The sequence below is a fragment of the Dermochelys coriacea genome, chromosome 3, assembly GCF_009764565.3.
Source record: "Dermochelys coriacea isolate rDerCor1 chromosome 3, rDerCor1.pri.v4, whole genome shotgun sequence".
In the NCBI taxonomy this organism is placed as follows: domain Eukaryota; kingdom Metazoa; phylum Chordata; order Testudines; family Dermochelyidae; genus Dermochelys; species Dermochelys coriacea.
The window spans coordinates 60,156,631-60,177,826 of record NC_050070.1 but is presented as its reverse complement, the minus strand read 5'-3'; the positions used below and the strand labels follow the sequence as shown (position 1 = coordinate 60,177,826).

At 41.6% G+C, this 21,196-nt stretch overlaps 1 protein-coding gene across 16 annotated transcripts in view; it reads right to left on the bottom strand.

Moving 5' to 3' along the window:
- The window catches only part of SENP6 (SUMO specific peptidase 6), a 167,414-nt gene that overhangs the window by 27,968 nt on the left and 118,250 nt on the right, over positions 1–21,196 (bottom strand). For 15 of the 16 annotated variants that reach the window (XM_043510533.1, XM_038393819.1, XM_043510534.1 and 12 more), the window contains 6 exons: positions 13,525–13,710; positions 4,612–4,841; positions 3,921–4,036; positions 3,719–3,835; positions 2,284–2,406; positions 1,864–1,956 (listed from right to left, as the gene is read on the bottom strand). In XM_043510533.1, coding sequence (XP_043366468.1) covers positions 1,864–1,956; positions 2,284–2,406; positions 3,719–3,835; positions 3,921–4,036; positions 4,612–4,841; positions 13,525–13,710 — 865 coding nt within the window. Of the gene's footprint in view, positions 1–1,863; positions 1,957–2,283; positions 2,407–3,714; positions 3,836–3,920; positions 4,037–4,611; positions 4,842–13,524; positions 13,711–21,196 lie in introns of those variants that run through there. The other variant, XM_043510539.1, reaches the window with a different exon arrangement.

Sequence of the window (21,196 nt, the reverse complement as noted above, 5' to 3'; positions counted from 1 at the left end):
CTAGTGAAGACCCGCTAAATCAACCACAGATCACTCTCCCGTCGACTCCTATACTCCACCGGATCGAGAAGAGTAGGGGGAGTCAACGGGAGAGCGTCTCTCGTGGACATTGTGTAGTATGGACCCCTCGGTAAGTAGGATCAAAGTTACGTCGATCTGAGTTACGTTATTCATGTAACTCAAAATTGCGTAACTGAGATCTAATTTCCCCTGTAATGTTGACAAGGCCTCAGGCCCGTAATCTTCAACTTGGACCTCTCTTTAGATCCTTATATCCAGGCTATATCTAAAACTTGGTGATTCTTTCTGCATAAATCTCTAAGATACAGCCTTTCTATTCATCCAAACAGCTAAAACTCTCAGCCACACTCATCATCTCATATCTTGATTACTGCAACATCTTTCTCTCTGGCTTTCACAAATGCAATCTTACCCTGCTCACATTCAGTCAGAATACAGCTGCAAAGAACATTTTCTTAACCTGTCACTTTGATGTCACCTCTTGAATCCACTCGTTGGTTCCCCCCCTTTCTATCCAATCTAATATAAGCTGTTGGTATTTACTTTCAAGGCCCTTTACAGTCCATCCCCACACGAGCTATCAGTATTCACCTCTAACTGGCCCATAAGGAGTAGTCTCTCTTGCCCAACTGTTAAATTTTCAAACGTACTTTCATGCTTCCTCCCATGTTACCCGAACATGTTTGGGAGACAGTCCCCATAAACATCTGCAAGACTACTGCATTACTTACCTTCAAATCTCTCCTTAAAACTCTCCTTTACTGTGATGCCGACAAAAAACTTGATGACTTGTTTCTGCATACCAGCAGCCTCACTCCCTATTATATTGACCAATGCTGTCTCTCTGTTGCCTTGTACTCCCCAGTCTGTCTGTATCCGTCTGTTATCTCTTATCTTATACTTAGATTGCAAACTCCTGGGACCAGGGACTGTTTTTGTTTGTTCAGGACCCAGCACAAGACTAGAACATCTAGGTGCTACGGTAATACAAATAATATATAATAAACTGTATCAGCTGTGGGGGCTTGGCCCCACTGGAGCCAAGAGCAGACAACTTGAATGCCTTGGCGGGAGGAGGGGTCCTCTCATAATCCATCAGTTAAAAAAAAAAGCTTTCAATGTAAAAAGTTAAAAACCCCAACAGTACTGACTAAAATCAGATTAGAAGCGAAAGTTTTAAATAAAGCTAGGTGAAAAATAAGATCTCTCTCAGGAAAATTGTTTCATTTTTGCTCAATCTCCTAATCATAGAATATCAGGGTTGGTAGGGACCTCAGGAGGTCATCTAGTCCAACCGCCTGCTCAAAGCGGGACCAATCCCCAACTAAATCATCCCAGCCAGGGCTTTGTCAAGCCTGACCTTAAAAACCTCTAAGGAAGGAGGTTCCACCACCTCCCTAGGTAACGCATTCCAGTGTTTCACCACCCTCCTAGTGAAAAAGTTTTTCCTAATATCCAACCTAAACCTCTCCCACTGCAACTTGAGACCATTACTCCTCGTTCTGTCATCTGCTACCACTGAGAACAGTCTAGATCCATCCTCTTTGGAACCCCCTTTCAGGTAGTTGAAAGCAGCTATCACATCCCCCCTCATTCTTCTCTTCCGCAGACTAATCAATCCCAGTTCCCTCAGCCTCTCCTAATAATTCATGTGTTATGACAATCGCACTGTCCTTCCATTTTTGAACGTTTTTACCAGTTTGAGATAAACACTCAACATATGAAATGGTGAAGGCTTCTGTAACTTCAAGTGCAATCACTGTAAGCATACTTTTCATTTAAAAATTGGCAATCCAAACAACTTCTACTGTATAAAATTAATAAAAGGCAGTTCTTTCTTACGCTTCATTAAGGGGAACAAAAATAAAATCCTTCTCAAAAATGTCAACATGCCGTGTCCATGTTTTTACTCGCCCATGTCGCTTCTGCTGTACTCTGTAAGACACCAAAAGCCGAGAATAAATATTTAATATTATACAATATTTTATACATTTATACAATAACCATGTAATCTTTGTTTTGCTGGACTATTTTTTTAAGACTACCTTTCTGGATATTTTCATGATATTAGCACTAGAGGAAAAGGTTTCTAAAGATTTGTAGTGCATATTCTACATTTATGATTCTTGGGATAAGACTTCCAAGATTTTAGCTAGAATCAGCAGCTAAAATACAATTCCATATATTGTTTCTACGGGTTTTGTGTAATGTCTCTATACTAACAGCCTTCATTGTGTTTAGCACTTAATACATCACACTTACGAGAGATTTGCAGTTTCATGAAGATTTCTTCTCTCTCTTTGATTAAGGCGTTTATAGAAAAACGAACTGAACACATGAATTCTGTCAGCATCTTCTTTTTTCAGTTTTTCTAGGACCAAATACCTGTTTTAAGAAAAATATCCTATTACTTTTTATATTTTTTTTAAATGCCGGCAGTTCTTTTACGTAAAGCTCTGTGTTACTCGACTAGCTGACAAAGTCTGCCACATAGTGGCCATACTGACCAGACAGCAGCGCCCACCCAAAAGGTTTCAGATGCCCCTCATTAAATTGGAATGAGCTACGAAAGTGTCATGGCTCAGTTAACTAACTAGAGCGAAACTAACAAATGCTATGCTACCCACAATTTGAGGCAACATTTTTGCTCAAGAAATTTCATTACTTTTTGTGGGTTTGAGTTGGTCCTTTATTATGGGTTTCTGTTTAATTTCTTTTGTTATCAAACCACGCAGAAGATTTAAACTTATTAGTTAATGGGTTATTGACTCAGTGTACAAATAAAAAATGGCAACCTCAAAGCTCTATTACAAAAGAAAGAGTAATTAACATTCTAAAACCGAGGCTCTCAGTCTTCTCTTTTCTTCTAAAATATATTTTAATAAATATATTGAATTTATATATATATTGAAATTATATACACACACACACACACACACACACACACACACACCCCCCCACCCCCCCACCCCCCCACCCCCCCCTCCAACATATTAGGCACCAAACCTCAACCACATGATTATGTCATTTAATACTATAGGTTGAAAACTGGCATTTTTAAAAATCGTATTCTAAGGGACTGCTAAAAGGCTTTTGATTAGCAAATTCTATAAATCAAAATAATTAAATTCAGGTCTAGCAAATACAAAAATTCTGAACATGTTTAAAGAAAAGGAGTACTTGTGGCACCTTAGAGACTAAAATTTATTTGAGCATAAGCTTTCGTGAGCTACAGCTCACTTCATCGGATGCAACCGATGAAGTGAGCTGTAGCTTACGAAAACTTATGCTCAAATAAATTTGTTAAGTCTCTAAGGTGCCACAAGTACTCCTTTTCTTTTTGCGAATACAGACTAACACGGCTGCTACTCTGAAACCTGAACATCTTTATTCACCTTAAAGAGAAGAAGGTCAAATTAAGGTTATATTTCTTCCCTACTTAGTTATCACTATTATTCCTGTTATTGAGAAGCTTTGCAGAACCTTGTTTTCAAATTGAATAAGTGTCAAACAGGACATAAACCATAAGATTAAAAACCTTTTAACAAAATAACAATTCAACTTTTAAATCTGGCAGACGTAAATGGCTTGAAACCAAGTCATGTTAATTGACCTACAGAGCTTTGGTGTAAACACATTTCAAGAGCCATAGTGAAGAGATGCTAAAAACCAGCTTGAAATAACAAAAAAAACTTACTTTAAATAAAAATCAATAATAACATCATTTAAAAATTCTCCTTCATTTAGGCAATGGAGGTCTTCATTGGTCACAGAAATACCACCTTTAGCAGGAGGAGGTGGATAAACTATCAACCTGCAATGAAAAATACATTAAATAATAAATATGAAACTCCACAGAAAGTAGTAAAGCATTGCAAAAACACAGAAAGACATCTTACTTTTCTATAGGACCAATAAAGACTGTATGTGGCTCTCCAATTTCATCATCATCATCATCATCAAAAAATTGAAATGGAGGTGCATTTCGCAGCTGCATTTTGGATTCAGAGACAACCTTATGAAAATGAATATAATATTTATTCCAACTGTACACTCAAAGTTTATAAAATTAAATGATTAAATCCTTATAAATTCCCCCAAGGAGACAACACGTTCCATTGTTTTTAAAAAAAAATGCTTTGAAAGGCTAAGCAGAGGCATTTTACTGACAGGGTGGTAATATCATTAGTACCATGGTCTAAAAGAACCATTTAACATAACAAAGGGAAGAAAAATAGTTTTAATTCATTTATGACACTTATATGTCAGTCTGACTGGCAGACAAACTAAAGTGATAGCTCAAAATTCTGCAAGCTCTTAGGAAGTTAAATTCGGTGAAAAGAAAACACTAATTACATTTAACTACAGTGAAGCAAAATAATTTTCCTCTTCTGGAATTGTACTAATGTTACACATTTAGCTATACTTCTGCAAAAATGAAATATTTGAACTAAAAGCTAGAAAGACAAATAACATATACTAAAAGACAATTGCTCCTAGTGAAACAGCACAGTCTAAGCATAGTATTTGTAAATCAAAATTACATCACAACTCAGAGCAAAGCTTTGGTCCAGAACAAAATATATTTACATTTTTAATTTTGTTTTCTTTATGAGAAGAAGTGTTTCCTTTGGAGTTGTCTTCCAAGGATTTTGTAAAGGCCACAAGCCTACCATTGGCTTCTTCAAATGGAATTTTCACAAAGAAATCAGAAATATTATTCCTGATACCAATCTCAGCAACAATTTTTTCAAATATTGTATTTCCATGAGCATCAAGGCCAGTCTCAAAAATCAGAACAATGTACTGTTCTTCTGGATCTAAGTAAAGAACAGACACACAATTGACAATTTACTTAAAAATGCATAAAAATCTGATTTTCCTGTTTGAAAGTTATTGATGTTAAACAGCCTTAAGTCAAAACAAATGCATTAAAACGGTAATCATCAAAATTTTACAACTTGGATTCTCAAAGTGAAGCCTGATTTTCAGAGGTGCGGAACCTCCACAAATCCCATGAGTATTGTGTGTTCTTATCTATTCTGAAATATCAGGCACATTTGATTTACAAGGTTAAAAATTAAATGCATAAAGACATGCATCTAGATTTGAAAAATTTGGCCTAAGTTTATTTAGCATGGTAAAGTTATCCTAAATACAGATAATCTGAAACACAAACATACATAGATTTCTCACTCTAAAAATATCTCATACGAAGAATAGCATAAAACGATGTGTACTGGGGGGAAGAAGAAATACTGTTAAAGAAAACAAAGTGTGATAATTGCTTGCTGGCCATATTAAGCACATACACATAAAAATGTACATGAAGTATTTTTTGGAGGATTTAAAACAAAACAGAACATTATAATCAGTTTATTCGCTCATGTCTTGCATTTTGTCTAGCCATTTACACCTGTGCAAAGAATTGCAAAATACTACCATTATCATTTGGAAAAGTGGAGAATCACACCTGATGCAAATATTTATAAAAAGACACAGAATCAGAGGTCCTAACATACTTTAAAAAGCAGTATCTTCTCTGTAACTTGGACCTCACTTAAAAAGCCAATGAAATTATCAAGTCACCTACGCTTTCTTTTCTTCGTATTATACCTGTCATCTTGTAATTTCAGTAAAATTTCATATCGGTATAAAAAGAACGTAAGAATGGCCCTACTGGGTCAGACCAAAGGTCCATCTAGCCCAGTATCCTGTCTTCCAACAGTGGCCAATCCCAGAAGGAATGAACAGAACAGGTAATCATCAAGTGACCCTTCCCCAGTTGCTCATTCCCAGCTTCTGGCAAACCAAGGCTAGGGACACCATTCCTACCCACCCCGGTTAATAGCCATTGATGGACCTATCCTCCATTAATTTATCTGGGTTTTTTTCTGAACCCTGTTATGGTCTTGCCCTTCACAACATCCTCTGGCAAGAAGTTCCACAGGTTGATTGTGCGTGGTGTGAAAAAAATACTTCCTTTTATTTGTTTTAAACCTGCTGCCTATTAATTTCATTTGGTGACCCAGTCATGATTTTATAGACCTCAATCATATCTCCCCTTAGCCATCTCTTTTCCAAGTTGAAAAGTCCCAGTCTTATTAATCTCTCCTCATATGAAAGTCGTTCTATACCCCCTAATCATTTTTGTTGCCCTTTTCTGAACCTTTTCCAATTCCAATATATCTTTATTGAGATGGGGCGCCCACACCCGGACACAGTATTCAAGATGTGGGTATACCATGGATTTATATAGAGGTAACATGATATTTTCTGTCCTATTATCTATCCCTTTCTTAATTATTCTCCAATTTGTCAAGATTGTTTTGAATTCTAATCCTGTCCTCCAAGCTGCTTGCAACATCCCAGCTTGGTGTCAACCACAAATTTTAAGCATGTTCTTCACTCCATTATCCATATCATTAATGAAAATATTGAATAATACCCGACCCAAGACCGACCCCCTGCAGGATTCCATCAAATATGATCTCTCAGTCCAACAGTGAATCATTGATAACTACTCTTGGAATACAGTCTTCCAACCAGTTGTGCACCCACCTAGTAACAATTTAATCTAGACTACATTTCCCTAGTTTGCTTATCAGAATGTCATTTGTTCCCCTTTTTAAAGATACTACCCTCCTCCAGTAATCTGGGACCTCACTTATCCTCCATGGAGTTCTCAAAGGTAATTGCTAACAGTTCTGAGAATGCTTTAGCTAGTTCCTTAAACACCTTAGACCCTGCTGACTTGAATACATCTAACTTGCCTAAATATTATTTTAGCCTGTTCCTCTCTATTTTGGCTGACTCGCCTTCTCCCTTGTGGTTAATATGTGTTGAATAGGTCACTATTAACCTTTTTAGTGAAGATCGAAGCAAAATAGGCACTGAACACCTCAGCCTTCTTGATGTCATCAGTTATTAGCTCTTCTTCTCCTGTAAGTAGACAACCTACATGTTCCTTGATCTTTCCCTTGCTCTTACTGAATTTAAAGAACCTCTTCTTATTGCCTTTTATGTCCCTTGCTACGTGCCTTAGTCTTTCTGATTTTGTCCCTATAGGATGGACTATTCCTTTGTACGCATCCATCACAATTTGTCCATGTTTCCACATTTTGTAGGATTCCTTTTTGATTTTCAGGTCATTAAAGCACTCCTGATGGAGCCACATTGACCTCTTACTATTCTTCCTATCTTTCCTTTACATTGGAATAGGCTACAATTGTGTCTTAAATATTGTTTCCTTGATAAACTGCCAACTCTCCTGAACAATTTTTCCCCTTAGATTTTCTTCCCATGGGAACTTACCTACCTGTACTCCGTTTGTTCAAATCTGCTTTTTTTTTTTTAATTCCATTGTCCTTATTCTTTTCTCATTCCTTCCTTTCCTTAGAATCATGAAATGAAAAGCAACTGTGGTTCTTTGAAAAGTATGTCCCTGTAGGTGCCCCGCTTCAGATTTAAATGCGCCTCACACACCTTCAATCAGAGATTTTTGTTAGCAGTTTCTGTTCAGCCCACACATACACCAAGACTATACGGAGCCCCACAAAGCAAACTCTGACACAGAGCTAAAGGGGGGACAGGGAACACATCCTGAAGAACCTCAATTACTGCACAGGGTGAGTAATCTTTTCTTCCTCCAGTAGTCTCTCTGTTGGTGCTCCACTTCATGTGACTCTAGAACAGTATCCTCACAGTGAGCAAGGAGCTTCAGAATCGGGTTCAGAACTGAAGACAGAACTGCACTGCCAACTGCTGCATCAGATCTAAAAGCATGGACCAAGACACAGTGCTTGGAGAAGGCATATAATAAAGACCATGGAGAAGCTCTGCAGGTCTCAGGTTACTGGAATGGCTTTAAGTAATGGCATAGATATTGGTTGCAACCTTGTAGTGTGTAGCAACACCCTAGGAGGTGCTTGAATGCTAGCTGCATCATAATACAATAATAATACACCCAGAGGTCCACCTTAATAGCCCTTGGGTGAAGACACTGGATCATTTAGATCTGTCTGCAATGGAACCAAAACAGTTTAGGAGACTTCCAAAATAGTTTGGTCCTATTTAGTTAGAAGGCCAACATTGAGGGTCTGAAAGGAATCCTCCTGTTGAAAAAAAACGAACAAAACCAAACCAGCAAATGATTAAGATAAAACTCGGATGACACCTTAGGTAGAATTTTAGAGTGTGGACATAAGGACCAGTGAGCTTACCTTCAGTACCTGGAAAGATAATGGAGTAAATAATTAAGCAATCAATTTGCAAACACCTGGAAGATAATAAGGGGATGAGTAACAGTCAGCACGGATTTGTCAAGAACAAATCACATCAAACCAACCTAATAGCTATTTTTGATAGGGTAACAAGCCTTGTGGATAGGGGGAAAGCGGTAGATGTGGTATAACATGACTTTAGTAAGGCTTTTGATGTTGTCTTGCATGACCTTCTCATAAACAAATTAGGGAAATCCATCTAGGTTGTAGCTACTATAAGGTGGGTGCATAACTGGTTGAAAACTGTTCCCAGAGAGTAATTACCAGTGGTTCACAGTCAGCCAATCTGGAAAAACATATTGAGTGGAGTCCCACAGGGACCAGTTCTGTTCAATATCTTCATCAATGATTTAGATAATGACAGAGAGAGTACAGTTATAATGTTTGCAGATGATACCAAGCTGGGAGAGGTCCAAGTGCTTTGGAGGATAGGATTAAAATTCAAAATGATCTGGACAAACTGGAGAAATGGTATGAACTAAATAGAATGAAATTAAGTAAGAACAAATGCAAAGTATTCCATTTAGGAAGGAACAATCAGCTGCACATATACAAAATGGGAAATGACTGCCTAAGAAGGGAGTACTGTGGAAAGGGATCTGGCAGGTCATAGTGGATCACAAGCTAAATATGAGTCAACAGTGTAACACTTTGGTTAAAAAAAAAAAAAAAAAAAAAAAAAAAAAAAGGAAACATCACTCTGGGATGCATGAGCAGTATTGTAAGCAAGCTCTACTACTGATAAGGTCTCAACTGGAGTATTGTGTCCAGTTCTGGGTGCCACATTTCAAGGAAGATGTAGACAAATTGGAGAAGGTCCAGAGAAATGCAACAAAAGTGATTAAAGGTCTAGAAAACATGACCTATGAGGGAGGATTGAAAAAACTGGGTTTGTTTAGTATGGAGAAGAAAAGACAGAGGGGAATAATAACTGTTTTCAAGTACAGAAAAGATTGTTACAAGGAGGAGGCTACATTGCAGCAATGGCAGTTTAGGTTGGACATTAGGAAAAACTTCCTAACTATCAGAGTGGTTAAGCACTAGAATAAATTACCTAGGAAGGCTGTGGAATCTCCATCACTGGATATTTTTAAGAGCAAGTTAGAGAAACACTTTTCAGGGATGGTCCAGATAACGCTTCGTCCTGCCAAGAGTGCAGGGGACTGAAGTTGACCTCTCGAGGTTTCTTCCAGTCCGACAATTCTATGAAATCTTGTCCTTGAATACTGTGAAAGGATTGTCTACCATTAAAGCCGCAAACTTCTCCAACTCTTTGGGCTGATGTGATGGCTACCAAGAAGGTGTTTTTCACTAACGGGTTAGTTAAGGAGCAGGTCACCAGAGGGAGGTGGTGTGAGGTGTGTGAGAACTAAATTGAGATCCCAAGCCAGAGTGGGATCTTTCACTTGAGGGAAAAGGTTCCCCACACCTTTGACAAACCTTAAGGTTGTTGGGTGAGCAAACACTGAATCCTTCCACTGGGAAATGAAAGGCTGTTAAGGTGGCCAAATGAACCTTGACCGAGCTGGTTGGCAATCCTATTTTCTTCAGTTTCAACAGGTACCAAGATAACCAAGAGTGCAGCAGATTCAGTTGCAAATCGGGCTAAATCTTTTCTGCTTTTGCAAATATGTGTTTCAGGTATATTCATTCCTACTGTTTAACACCATCTGTTGTACTGGGTAGAACAGGTAGCCTCTGGCCCCACACACCATCAAGTAATCATGCATTGAGGTGGAGAATTCCTAGGAATTCTGGTGGGGACGGGGATGAGAGGGGGTTCAGTCAGAATCTGGAACTCAAATAATTGGATAGGATGGGATCTCTGGGCAGTCTGTGACCCACTACATTTTCTTTTGTTTGTAGGGGGTGTAAATTCCCTGAGATTGCTAAATGGTCCTGGAGTCTTTCAAAGTGTGCAGGGACTCATCTGTAACATCTGAAAACAACTTCAGACCATCAAAGGGAGGTCCTCTGCAGTGCTTTGGACCTCTCTGGGAAAGCTAGACAGTTGAAGCCAGGATACACGACAACTACCACCAAAGAGGGAACAGGCCACTGTGTATGCCACATCTACCAAGGCTTGAAGGGATATCCTGGCCAGTGATTGTGTCTCTGCAATGATGGTCTGATGTTGCTCTTTGCTCAGGTAGAAGGTGCTCGATAAAAGCAATAAATTTCATGTAGTTTGTGTAGTTATATTTTGCCATGAACACCTGAAAATTTAAATTTGAAATTGAATGTGAATGCAGATGTGAGGGCTTCCATAAAAAAAAAAAGGCAAGGAGCTTCTGGTCTTTGTCATAAAGACTTGACTTAGTGTAGTGGTGTCTCCCCTATTCATTCACAACATCCACCACTGGAGAGTTTGGAGTGGGGAGGGGTAAGAATAAAAATTTGGAGTAATTGGTGGTGAAATATTTGTTATCTGCCTGTTTGCATGTTGATAGTACTGTAGCCGGGGTATGCCAAACAGTCTTCACCAGATCAAAAAGTGCTTCAATGACAGGTAATGCAATTCTGGTCAGTGGTCAATTCTGCAGAATGTCCAGCAACTTGCGTTGTGATTCCTTGACCTCTTCCAGTGATTTCCTTGACCTCTTCTGCAGTGATTTCTGTCACCCCTTTTATGAGGTCCTGAAATCGCTGGACATCATCAGCCATAGACAGTGGTAGAGGCATAACTGCCTAATCTGGAGACAAAGTGGATATGGTAGTTTGAGGGATAGCCTCCTTATTTGCTATGGCTTCCTGCTCCTCAAATGTCTCCTCCTGATGAATGAGCTAGGGTGGAAATGAATGTATCCCCCTCTCATCCCAGTGGAAGAGACTCAGGGCCTTTGAAAATTGTTGGTATTCCTCATAGGGCTCCCAGTATGGCCACTGTGTTTGTGTGTGGGTGGGGGGGCATACAGAAGAAATGTCTTCCAAGGCTGTTCTCACCATCCGTGATGTCTTCCTTGAAATTCCTCACTCCCTCCAAGAATGGGTTTCTGTATGGACATTTAGCAGAGCCCTGCACAGAGATGAAAGAGACTGAAGGGATATCTCTATCATCATCTTCAACACTGTCCACTGGAGGAGCCCCTACCAAACAGGGTGGTGAATAGGGCGGTAGCACAGGTAGATGGAGCGGGTCTCGGGCAGTGTTCCCTCTAATTTTTTGTCTATGTACAGAATGAATTTTGTTATGTGCACCAATATGGAGGTGATATGAGATATATCACCTTCACACCAGAGCATATAAAATTAATGTCGTGGGGGAGGGGCCGAGGAGTTCGGAGTGTGGGAGGGGGCTCAGGCTGGGGCAGAGGGTGGGGTGCGGGGATGCGGGAAGAGGGCTCAGGGCTGGGGCCAGGGACGAGGCTCAGGGCTGGGGCAGAGGGTTGCAGGTGTGGGCTCTGGTATGGGGCTGGAGATTAAGGGCTTGGGGTGCAGGCTGCCCCAGGACTGTGATGGGGAGAGAGGCCCCTCTCCCCCCCCAGCCCTCTTTCCGGCTGCTCCGGCAGGCATGGGCCAGGGGAGAGGCTCCTCTCCCGGGCAACTCCAGCAGGCCGGGGCCGGGCTGAAGGATGGGCTCCTCCCCCCTGGCAAGTCCGGGCAGATCTGCACTGGGGCCAGTGGGGAGGGGCTCCTCTCCCCACCACAGCCCTAAGCCCCTGCATAGAGCTTAATAGGCAGCTGCGCGGTCGCGCAGTTTAGAGGGAACTTAGGTCTCAGTACCAAGAATCGCTTGATAGCCATAAACAGTGGCTCTGAAGCAGGGTGAAGGAAACTTTCCACCATTAGCATCCTTGATTTAATCTCCCAGTTCTTCCTTGCCCTGGATTTAAACGCCAGACGGAAGTTACATTTGAGAGATGTCTGACTTTCCACAGCAGTAAATGTACTTGGAGTGGCTAACTGAGATGGCCACTTCTCAGCTGTCAGTGTTTGAACCGTGGTAAGCTAGGCAACCCTCCCCAGAGGGAAGGGAGAGGAACAAAACTCTCTCACCTACTAAAGTAAGATAATCTAATTAGCAAACTAACTAGGAACTGGGGAGGGTGGGGAGAAGAGAGAGAGGGGGTGGAAAACACCCTTTTAGCAAAGGCATGCTCAAGGTGGACACACTAAATGCTCTGTCTCAGGCCAAGGCTGATGTGAAGGAACAGAGGGAGGTCCACTTTTGCAGCCCTAAATAGCCTCAGTTCAAGGCATGAAGCATGCACAGGCTGAACAGATGATGCTAACAAAAATCCCCAATCGACAGTGTGTAGGGCACATGCACACCTGAAATGGGACTCATAGGATACTACTTGAAGAGCTGTCATTTCATGATGATTTTCACCAAAATTACCTTTGGTAATTTGCTATCAATTCCTCCCTGATAGTCAGAATCAAGTCTAAAATGTCTGTCCCCCTGGTTGCTATGTCCACTTTCTGAAACAAAAAATTGCCCGCAATACATTCCAAGAACTTGCTGGAAATTTTGTGTTTTGCACAACTACTTTTCCAACAGATGCTGAGTAGTTGATGTCCCCCATCACTACTAGATTCTGTGTTTTGGATATTTCTGTTATATGGCTGAAGACAATCTTCCTTCAGTCTAACAGCACAAGCAAAGCATAACTTGTGTGTTACTTAAATTCAGTACTGACACACACACAATCTATGCAAGAGTGATGGACTACATACTAGATAGGAAAGTACAGCAGATTAATATGCTATGCTTTAAAGTCAAGAACTCTAAAATGAAATTCAGCTTAAATCTAATATAAAATAAAATAGCTCTCGACTTCCCAGTAAATATTTGATGACATCACGAGATTACCATAAGAACATGGTATAATTTGTTACTGTTTCTATTCAAGCAGAGGTCCGGATGTAGAAAGGGGGGGTAACAGTAAAATTACAAGATGACCTTGTCATGACAATTTAACACCCCACATAAAAAAAAATTTACTCACCTGTGTTTCACCAGGATTTCTGATAAAGAACTAATTTTACTAACCTGACAACATATTAACAATAATATATACGTGGGGTGAGTGGGAAAATAGAATGTTACTGGGCTGTTCTAAGTTGGTCAGAGATGCACAGGAAGGTGACAGTGTCTGACTAAACCATATATCACTCTAGCCAGTGATATTAGTCTCACTTTTTTAAAGCACTTAAAAGATGACCCAGATATTAAAAACACAATTTAAGTTACAGTAATAGACAAACTAGGTTTACTTACTCACTCCTTTACAGTCATACCAGACATTATCCTTCTCCCTACTCATCTTCAGTTGGGATCTCAGGCTAAGACATGCAGCAGGTACTGTTTGCAGAAACACTACTGGTAACTTTCGGACACCACACCACTCACATTTGGTAAGTTCAGAAGTTTTTAAATTAATCTCTCGGGAATCACTTTCTGACTCTAGGGAAAAAAACAAAAATTTCATTAAAGCCTATATGAAGATGCCCTTTGCAACTTTTCATTTTAGTTTTAATGAGAATTGACAGTTCATTTGTTTGCTGCAGCCAAAGGAACTTTTAATAAGTTTCAGATTCAAAACAACATAGGTGGTGATTTTGATTTTGAAATTAGAAGTCTCTATTGTCACTAGGCAGGAAAGCCATTAAACTTAGTGCAAAGACACACTAAAATTTATTCTAATCCATTCTTTATTCCATGGAAAAAAAAGATTCCCAGGGTAATTACAGTTGTCTCTGCCTGCAGTATTGCAAATTTTAAAATGAACCTATGAAATGTGCTTAGCATAGACCTCTGAAATGTGCTCTGCCCATGTCCCCTAAGGCAGTGGTTCTCAACTGGGGATCTGCAGCCCGCTGGCGGCAGTGAATAAGTTTCAGGGGGTCTATCAAGCAGAGATGGCATTTGACCCGCCAGAGCCCCCTTGCCGCCTCTGCACAGGGGCTGGACCCCAATGCTGTCCCATGAATGCTGGAGCTGAAGCATAAGCAACTGAGCATTGTGGGCACCCCACATAGTGTGGCTCTGGGCAACTGCCCGGCTTGCTACCTCCTAACAACGGCCCTGGATTTTATATGCAGAAAACAGTTGTTGCATCTACCAGGTAATCACAGTTCATGTGTGTCTTCATTCCCTCTTTCATTTTAAAACTTCCCTTTCTTAGAGTAGGGGTTCTCAACCTTTTTCTTTCCTAGGTCCCCTGAATATGCTATAAAAACATGCAGCACACGTGGGCAGTGGAGTTTTTATATCATGTTCAGGGGACCTCGGAAAGAAAAAGGTTGACAACCCCTACTCTAAGGAAGGGGAGTTTTAAAATGAAGGAGGGAATAAAGACACACATGAACTGTGATTACCTGGTAGCTCCTAGAAAAGGGTGTGAGACCATACCAAAATGGTACAGTTCTTTAAAGGAGTGAACTTGAGCTATATTACATAGCTTTCCACTTCATAGCTATATTTCATTGGCCGAGCAAAGTGAAGTCCTAGACATAAATAGCTGACATTTCTCCATTTGGATGTAACACAGTAACTATTGAACAACACAACTCCAAAATTTCAGAGAATGTTCCTGGTCTTAATGGACAGAATCCTATTGATTTTGGTGAAAATGCAAGCCATACAAAGCTCCTGGCATCTGGTTAACAGACCCAGCAGCTTCAACCAGGTCTAGAATTGTCTACATATCAAAGAATCTGTTGATGGCAACCATTACACTTTCCATCATAAAAATACCCTACATTCTCCCTATCTCAGCTCTGTCCATCCTCTCTAAAGATTTTAACATGTTGACCCCTGAATGACAGGGGTGGAAAAGAGGGGGAGGGGGAGGGGACCCTGCCACAAGAGGAGAAAGCAGTACTAATTCTTTGTTTAGACTGATACTATGCAATAACCATTAACAAAATATCTGATAATGGCTGGGGAGATGGTCAGTTGAGATTCCTATAATTGCTAACACGAAGCGACTTACTATACATTATACACTGCACACAAAAGTAATTTATATTATAACATTCTTCTCTTCTCTGCCGTATGTTAATGTCAACCAGATTTGACACCTTGTTCTTCAGACTATAAACTCTTTGCAATTGAGACTACAAATGTATAAATCAATCATAAATTGCCTACTATAATGGGACCCCTGACCTGGTCTAGGTCACTAGGCACTACCACAATACACAATACTGAAGATTTCCTGGACAGACGTCAGGATATGCTTCTATGGACATAACATCCTGAAGATTCAGAGCAGGCTGCGCATCGGTGACAGAAGGATGGTGAAGAAATTTGGCAGCATATGACCTCCAGAAGAAGGGGAGCGTCCATGTACCAGCAATGCAGATACAGGTAAGCAACCATTTTCATGTTCTCTCCACAGGTACTAATGCGGAGAGTGGACTAGAAGATACATCTGAGGGAAGGGAACAGAAGGCGACTCCGCTGACTGGAAGGCATAAGATGCACTGTCCTAGGGATGGGGGTTCCACGACCACCGCTCCCAAGAGAAGGAGACGGGTGGTGGTGGTCGGGGAATCTCTCCTCAGGGGGACTGAGTCATCTATCTGTCGCCCTGACCTGGAAAACCGAGAAGTCTGCTGCTTGCCAGGAGCTAGGATTAAGGAGACGGAGAGACTTCCGAGACTCATCAAGCCCTTGGATCGCTACCCTTCCTGCTTCTCCACATGGGCACCAATGATACTGCCAAGAATGACCTTGAGTGCATCACTGCAGACTATCTGGCTCTGGAAAGAAGGATAAAGGAAGGAGTCTGAGGTGCAAGTGGTATTCTTGTCCATCCTCACCGTGGAAGGAAAAGGCCTGGGTAGAGACTGTCCAATCGTGGAAGTCAATGAATGGCTACGCAGGTGGTGTTGGAGAGAAGGCTTTGGATTCTTTGACCATGGGTTGGTGTTCCAAGAAAGATGAGTGCTGGGCAAAGACAGGCTCCACCTAATGAAGAGAGAGAAGAGCATCTTCGCAAGCAGGCTGGCTAACCTAGTGAGGAGGGCTTTAAACTAGGTTCACTGGGGAAGGAGAGCAAAGCCCTGAGGTAAGTGGGGATATGGGATACCGGAAGGAAGCACGAGCAGGAGAGTGCGAGAGGGGAGGGCTCCTGCCTTATACTGAGAAAGAGGGACTATAAGCGCATTATCTCAAGTGCCTATATACAAATGCAAGAAGCCTGGGAAACAAGAAGGGAGAACTGGAAGTCCTGGCACAGTCAAGGAATTATGATGTGATTGGAACAACAGAGACTTGGTAGGATAACTCACATGACTGGAATACTGTCATGGATGGATATAAACTGTTCAGGTAGGGCAGAAAAGGTGAGGGAGTTGCATTGTATATAAGAGAGCAGTATGACTGCTCAGAGCTCTGGTATGAAACTGCAGAAAAATCTGACAGTCTCTGGATTAAGTTTAAAAGAAGTGTGAGCAACAAGGGTGATGTCATGGTGGGATTCTGCAATAGACCACCGGACCAGGGGGATGAGTGGACGAAGCTTTCTTCTGGCAACTAATGGAAGTTACTAGATCGCAGGCCCTGATTCTCATGTGAGACTTCAATCACCCCGATATCTGCTGGGAGAGCAATACAGCGGTGCATAGACAATCCAGGATGTTTTTGGAAAGTTAGGGGGACAATTTCCTGGTGCAAGTGCTGGAGGAAACAACTAGGGGCAGAGCTCTTCTTGACCTGCTGCTCACAAACCAGGAAGAATTAGTAGGGGAAGCAAAAGTGGATGGGAACCTGGGAGGCAGTGACCATGAGATGGTCGAGTTCAGGATCCTGACACAGGGAAGAAAGGAGAGCAGCAGAATATGGACTCTGGACTTCAGAAAAGCAGACTTCGACTCCCTCAGGAAACTGATGGGCAGGATCCTCTAGGAGAATAATATGAGGGGGAAAGGAGTCCAGGATTGCTGGCTGTATTTTAAAGGATCCTTATTGAGGTTACAGGGACAAACCATCCCCATGTGTAGAAAGAATAGTAAATATGACCAGCGACCAGCTTGGCTTCACAGTGAAATCCTTGCTGATCTTAAACACAAAAAAGAAGCTTATAAGAAGTGGAAGATTGGACAAATGACCAGGGAAGAGTATAAAAATATTACTCGGGCATGCACGAGTGAAATCAGGAAGGCCAAATCACACTTGGAGTTGCAGCTAGCAAGAGATATTAAGAGTAACAAGAAGGGTTTCTTCAGGTATGTTAGCAACAAGAAGAAAGTCAAGGAAAGAGTGGGTCCCCTACTGAATGAGGGAGGCAACCTAGTGACAGAGGATGTGGAAAAAGCTAATTTACTCAATGCTTTTTTTGCCTCTGTCTTCACGAACAAGGTCAGCTCCCAGACTGCTGCACTGGGCAGCACAGCATAGGGAGGAGGTAATAGTGGTTCAGGACTATTTAGAAAAGCTGGAAGAGCACAACTCCACGGGGTCAGATGCACTGCATCCGAGAGCGTGAAAGGAGTTGGTGGATGTGATTGCAGAGCCATTGGCCATTATCTTTGAAAACTCATGGCGATTGGGGGAGGTCCCGAACTACTGGAAAAAGGCTAATGTAGTGCCCATCTTTAAAAAAGGGAAGGAGGAGGATCCGGGGAACTACAGACCAGTCAGCCTCACCTCTGTTCCTGGAAAAATCATGCAGCAGGTCCTCAAGGAATCAATTCTGAAACACTTAGAGGAGAGGAAAGTGATCAGGAACAGTCAACATGGATTCACCAAGGGCAAGTCATGCCTGACTAATCTAATTGCCTTCTATGATGAGATAACTGGCTCTGTGGATGAGGGGAAAGCAGTGGACGTGTTATTCCTTGACTTTAGCAAAGCTTTTAACAGTCTCCCACAGTATTCTTACCAGCAAGTTAAAGTAGTATGGGCTGGATGAATGGACTATAAGGTGGATAGAAAGCTGGCTAGATTGTTGTGCTCAATGGGTAGTGATCAATGGCTCCATGTCTAGTTGGCAGCCGGTATCAAGTGGAGTGCCCCAAGGGTCGGTTCTGGGGCTGGTTTTGTTCAATATCTTCATTAATGATCTGGAGAATGGCGTGGACTGCACTCTCAGCAAGTTTGCAGATGACACTAAACTGGGAAGAGAGGTAGATAGGCTGGAGGGTAGGGATAGGATACCGAGGGACCTAGACAAATTAGGAGGATTGGGCCAAAAGAGATCTGATGCGGTTCAACAAGGACAAGTGCAGAGTCCTGCACTTAGGATGGAAGAATCCCATGCACTGCTACAGACTAGGGACCGAATGGCTAGGCAGCAGTTCTATAGAAAAGGACCTAGGGGTTACAGTGGACAAGAAGCTGGATATGAGTCAACAGTGTGCCCTTGTTGCCAAGAAGGCCAATGGCATTTTGGGACGTATAAGTAGGGGCACTGCCAGGAGATCGAGGGACGTGATCGTTCACCTCGACATTGGTGAGGCATCATCTGGAGTACTGTATCCAGTTTTGGGCCCCACACTACAATAAGGATGTGAAAAAATTGGAAAACATCCAGCAGAGGGCAATAAAAATGATTAGGGGACTGGAACACATGACTTATGAGGAGAGGCTGAGGGAACTGGGATTGTTTAGTCTGTGGAAGAGAAGAATGAGGGGGGATTTGATAGCTGCTTTCAACTACCTGAAAGGAGGTTCCAAAGAGGATGCATCTAGACTGTTCTCAGTGGTAGCAGATGACAGAACGAGGAGTAATAGTCTCAAGTTGCAGTGGGGGAAGGTTTGGGTTGGATATTAGGAAAAACATTTTCACTAGGAGGGTGGTGAAGCACTGGAATGCATTATCTAGGGAGGTGGTGGAACCTCCTTCCTTAGAGGTTTTTAAGGTCAGGCTTGACAAAGCCCTGGCTGGGATGATTTAGTTGGGGATTGGTCTTGCTTTGAGCAGGGGGTTGGACTAGATGACCTCCGGAGGTCCCTTCCAACCCTGATATTCTATGAAAAATAATAAAATTTCTTTAGTGACAATTTGGACCACATCAGTGACACCACACACACACACACACACACACACACACACACACACACACTCTCAACAATAAAGTAGGAACTTAAATATTACTTGGTGTTGGACAGATATATTTAAAGCAGATCATCATTTTAGTGTGAAAGTCATTTGACTACTGCCTGCAACACCACTCTGCCAAGACTACAAAAGCAAGCTTATTTTATGACATTTGGCAAAGATGTGGACAGAAGACCAAGAGATAGGCTTGAAAATCTCTTTTAAACGCTTCCCCTTTTTCTACTCACAAAGATCCTACTAAGCAGGAAGAGTGGGATTTAAAAAGATTCTGGTTCTCTCTTTTTCTGCTGGAACATAATAATCAGGGTGGAGGTAGTCCACTCCCAATAATAGATGAGGAGGTGTCAATTCCAGGAGAGGCAAAGCTGCGTTTGTAATGAGCCAGCCACTCCCAGTCCCTATTCAAGCCCAAATTAATGGTGTTAAATTTGCAAATGAATTTTAGTTCTGCTGTTTCTCTTTGAAGTCTGTTTCTGAAGTTTTTTTTGTTCAAGTATAGCTACTTTCAAATCTGTTATAGAATGTGCAGGAAGATTGAAGTATTCTTCTACTGGCTTTTGTAGGTTACCATTCCTGATATCCGATTTGTGTCCATTCATTCTTTTTTGAAAGAACTGTCCGGTTTGGCCAATGCATGATAGAGGGGCATTGCTGGCACACGATGGCATAAATAACATTAGTAGATGTGCAGATGAATGAGCCCCCGATGGTGCGACTGATATGCTTGGCTCCTCTGATGGTGTCGCTAGAGTAGATATGGGAACAGAGTAGGCAACGAGATTTGCTACAGAGATTGGTTCCTGGGTTAGTGTTTCTGTGGTGTGGTGTGTAGTTGCTGGTGCCACTGGACTCCTTGTTGTTTTAGTCACTTAAGTCAAGTTTAGGTTTTCAAAAGTGCACACGTTCTGATGCAAACGTAAAAGTCTCCAAGACCTCCTCAACTCTACGGTCCTTTCTATGCAAGATGAGCAGTATGGACATCCAGCAACTTTGTTCTCTCTCTTTAGGAATCTTGGAGTAAGGACCAGATGTAGAGATGGTTATTTCCTGGTTCAGGGGAAGGGCAATAATATTTTGGGCCTGAATTTCAAGGCTGTTCAGGATGACAATATTCTGGTGAAAAACTGTGCAAGGCAGCTTGCAGGAATGGGTGTGCAAATTTACTATTCTTCTTGCCTAACATATTAGCAACAGGATTTAAGAATAGAAATTGCTGGGAGAACATTCATATTTATTAAAAATATTCAGCACAAGGTTTAAGTCTCATGTGGGACAGGAGACTAGCTACTTGTCTCAACATATCTATTGCCTTTCAGTAACATGGCAACAATTTCATCAACATGCCATGTCCCTAGTCTCTGAATGCTAACTCACGGTTGCTTGGACCAACTGGTACCAAAACCAATGATTAAATAAACTACAGGAATTCCAGCATGACTGGCATAGATTGTGGAGTTTCTTCTCAGTTCAAGTAATCCATTTCCCTGAAAACACTACTTGTGCCTTGCTAGTGATCTTCATAGGTCACAGTTATGCCAGTGTGCAATAGACTTCTTACTGTTGAATCCTGAACGTTTTATACTGTGTGTCTGGGACCCATTGGTCAGATGTTATTTTGATTATGAGCAGAAGAAATTCCCTGGCTCTCCCCAAGACTGGGGCTCTATACTTGGACACTTGTATCATACGGCCGACTGTTTTAAATTTGGTAAGTTTTCCTGAGGCTTTTTACCTTTTTAATAGTGAAAGGAGTTATGTAATGGAAGCTTGCCTGCTTGCCTTCTGGATCATCTTTTTCCTGGACAGCAGGTCCTTGTCTCCCCAGATAACCAGATCTCTTTTCCTTTATCACTGTCTTGGAAGCCCCATCTGGACAAGGCC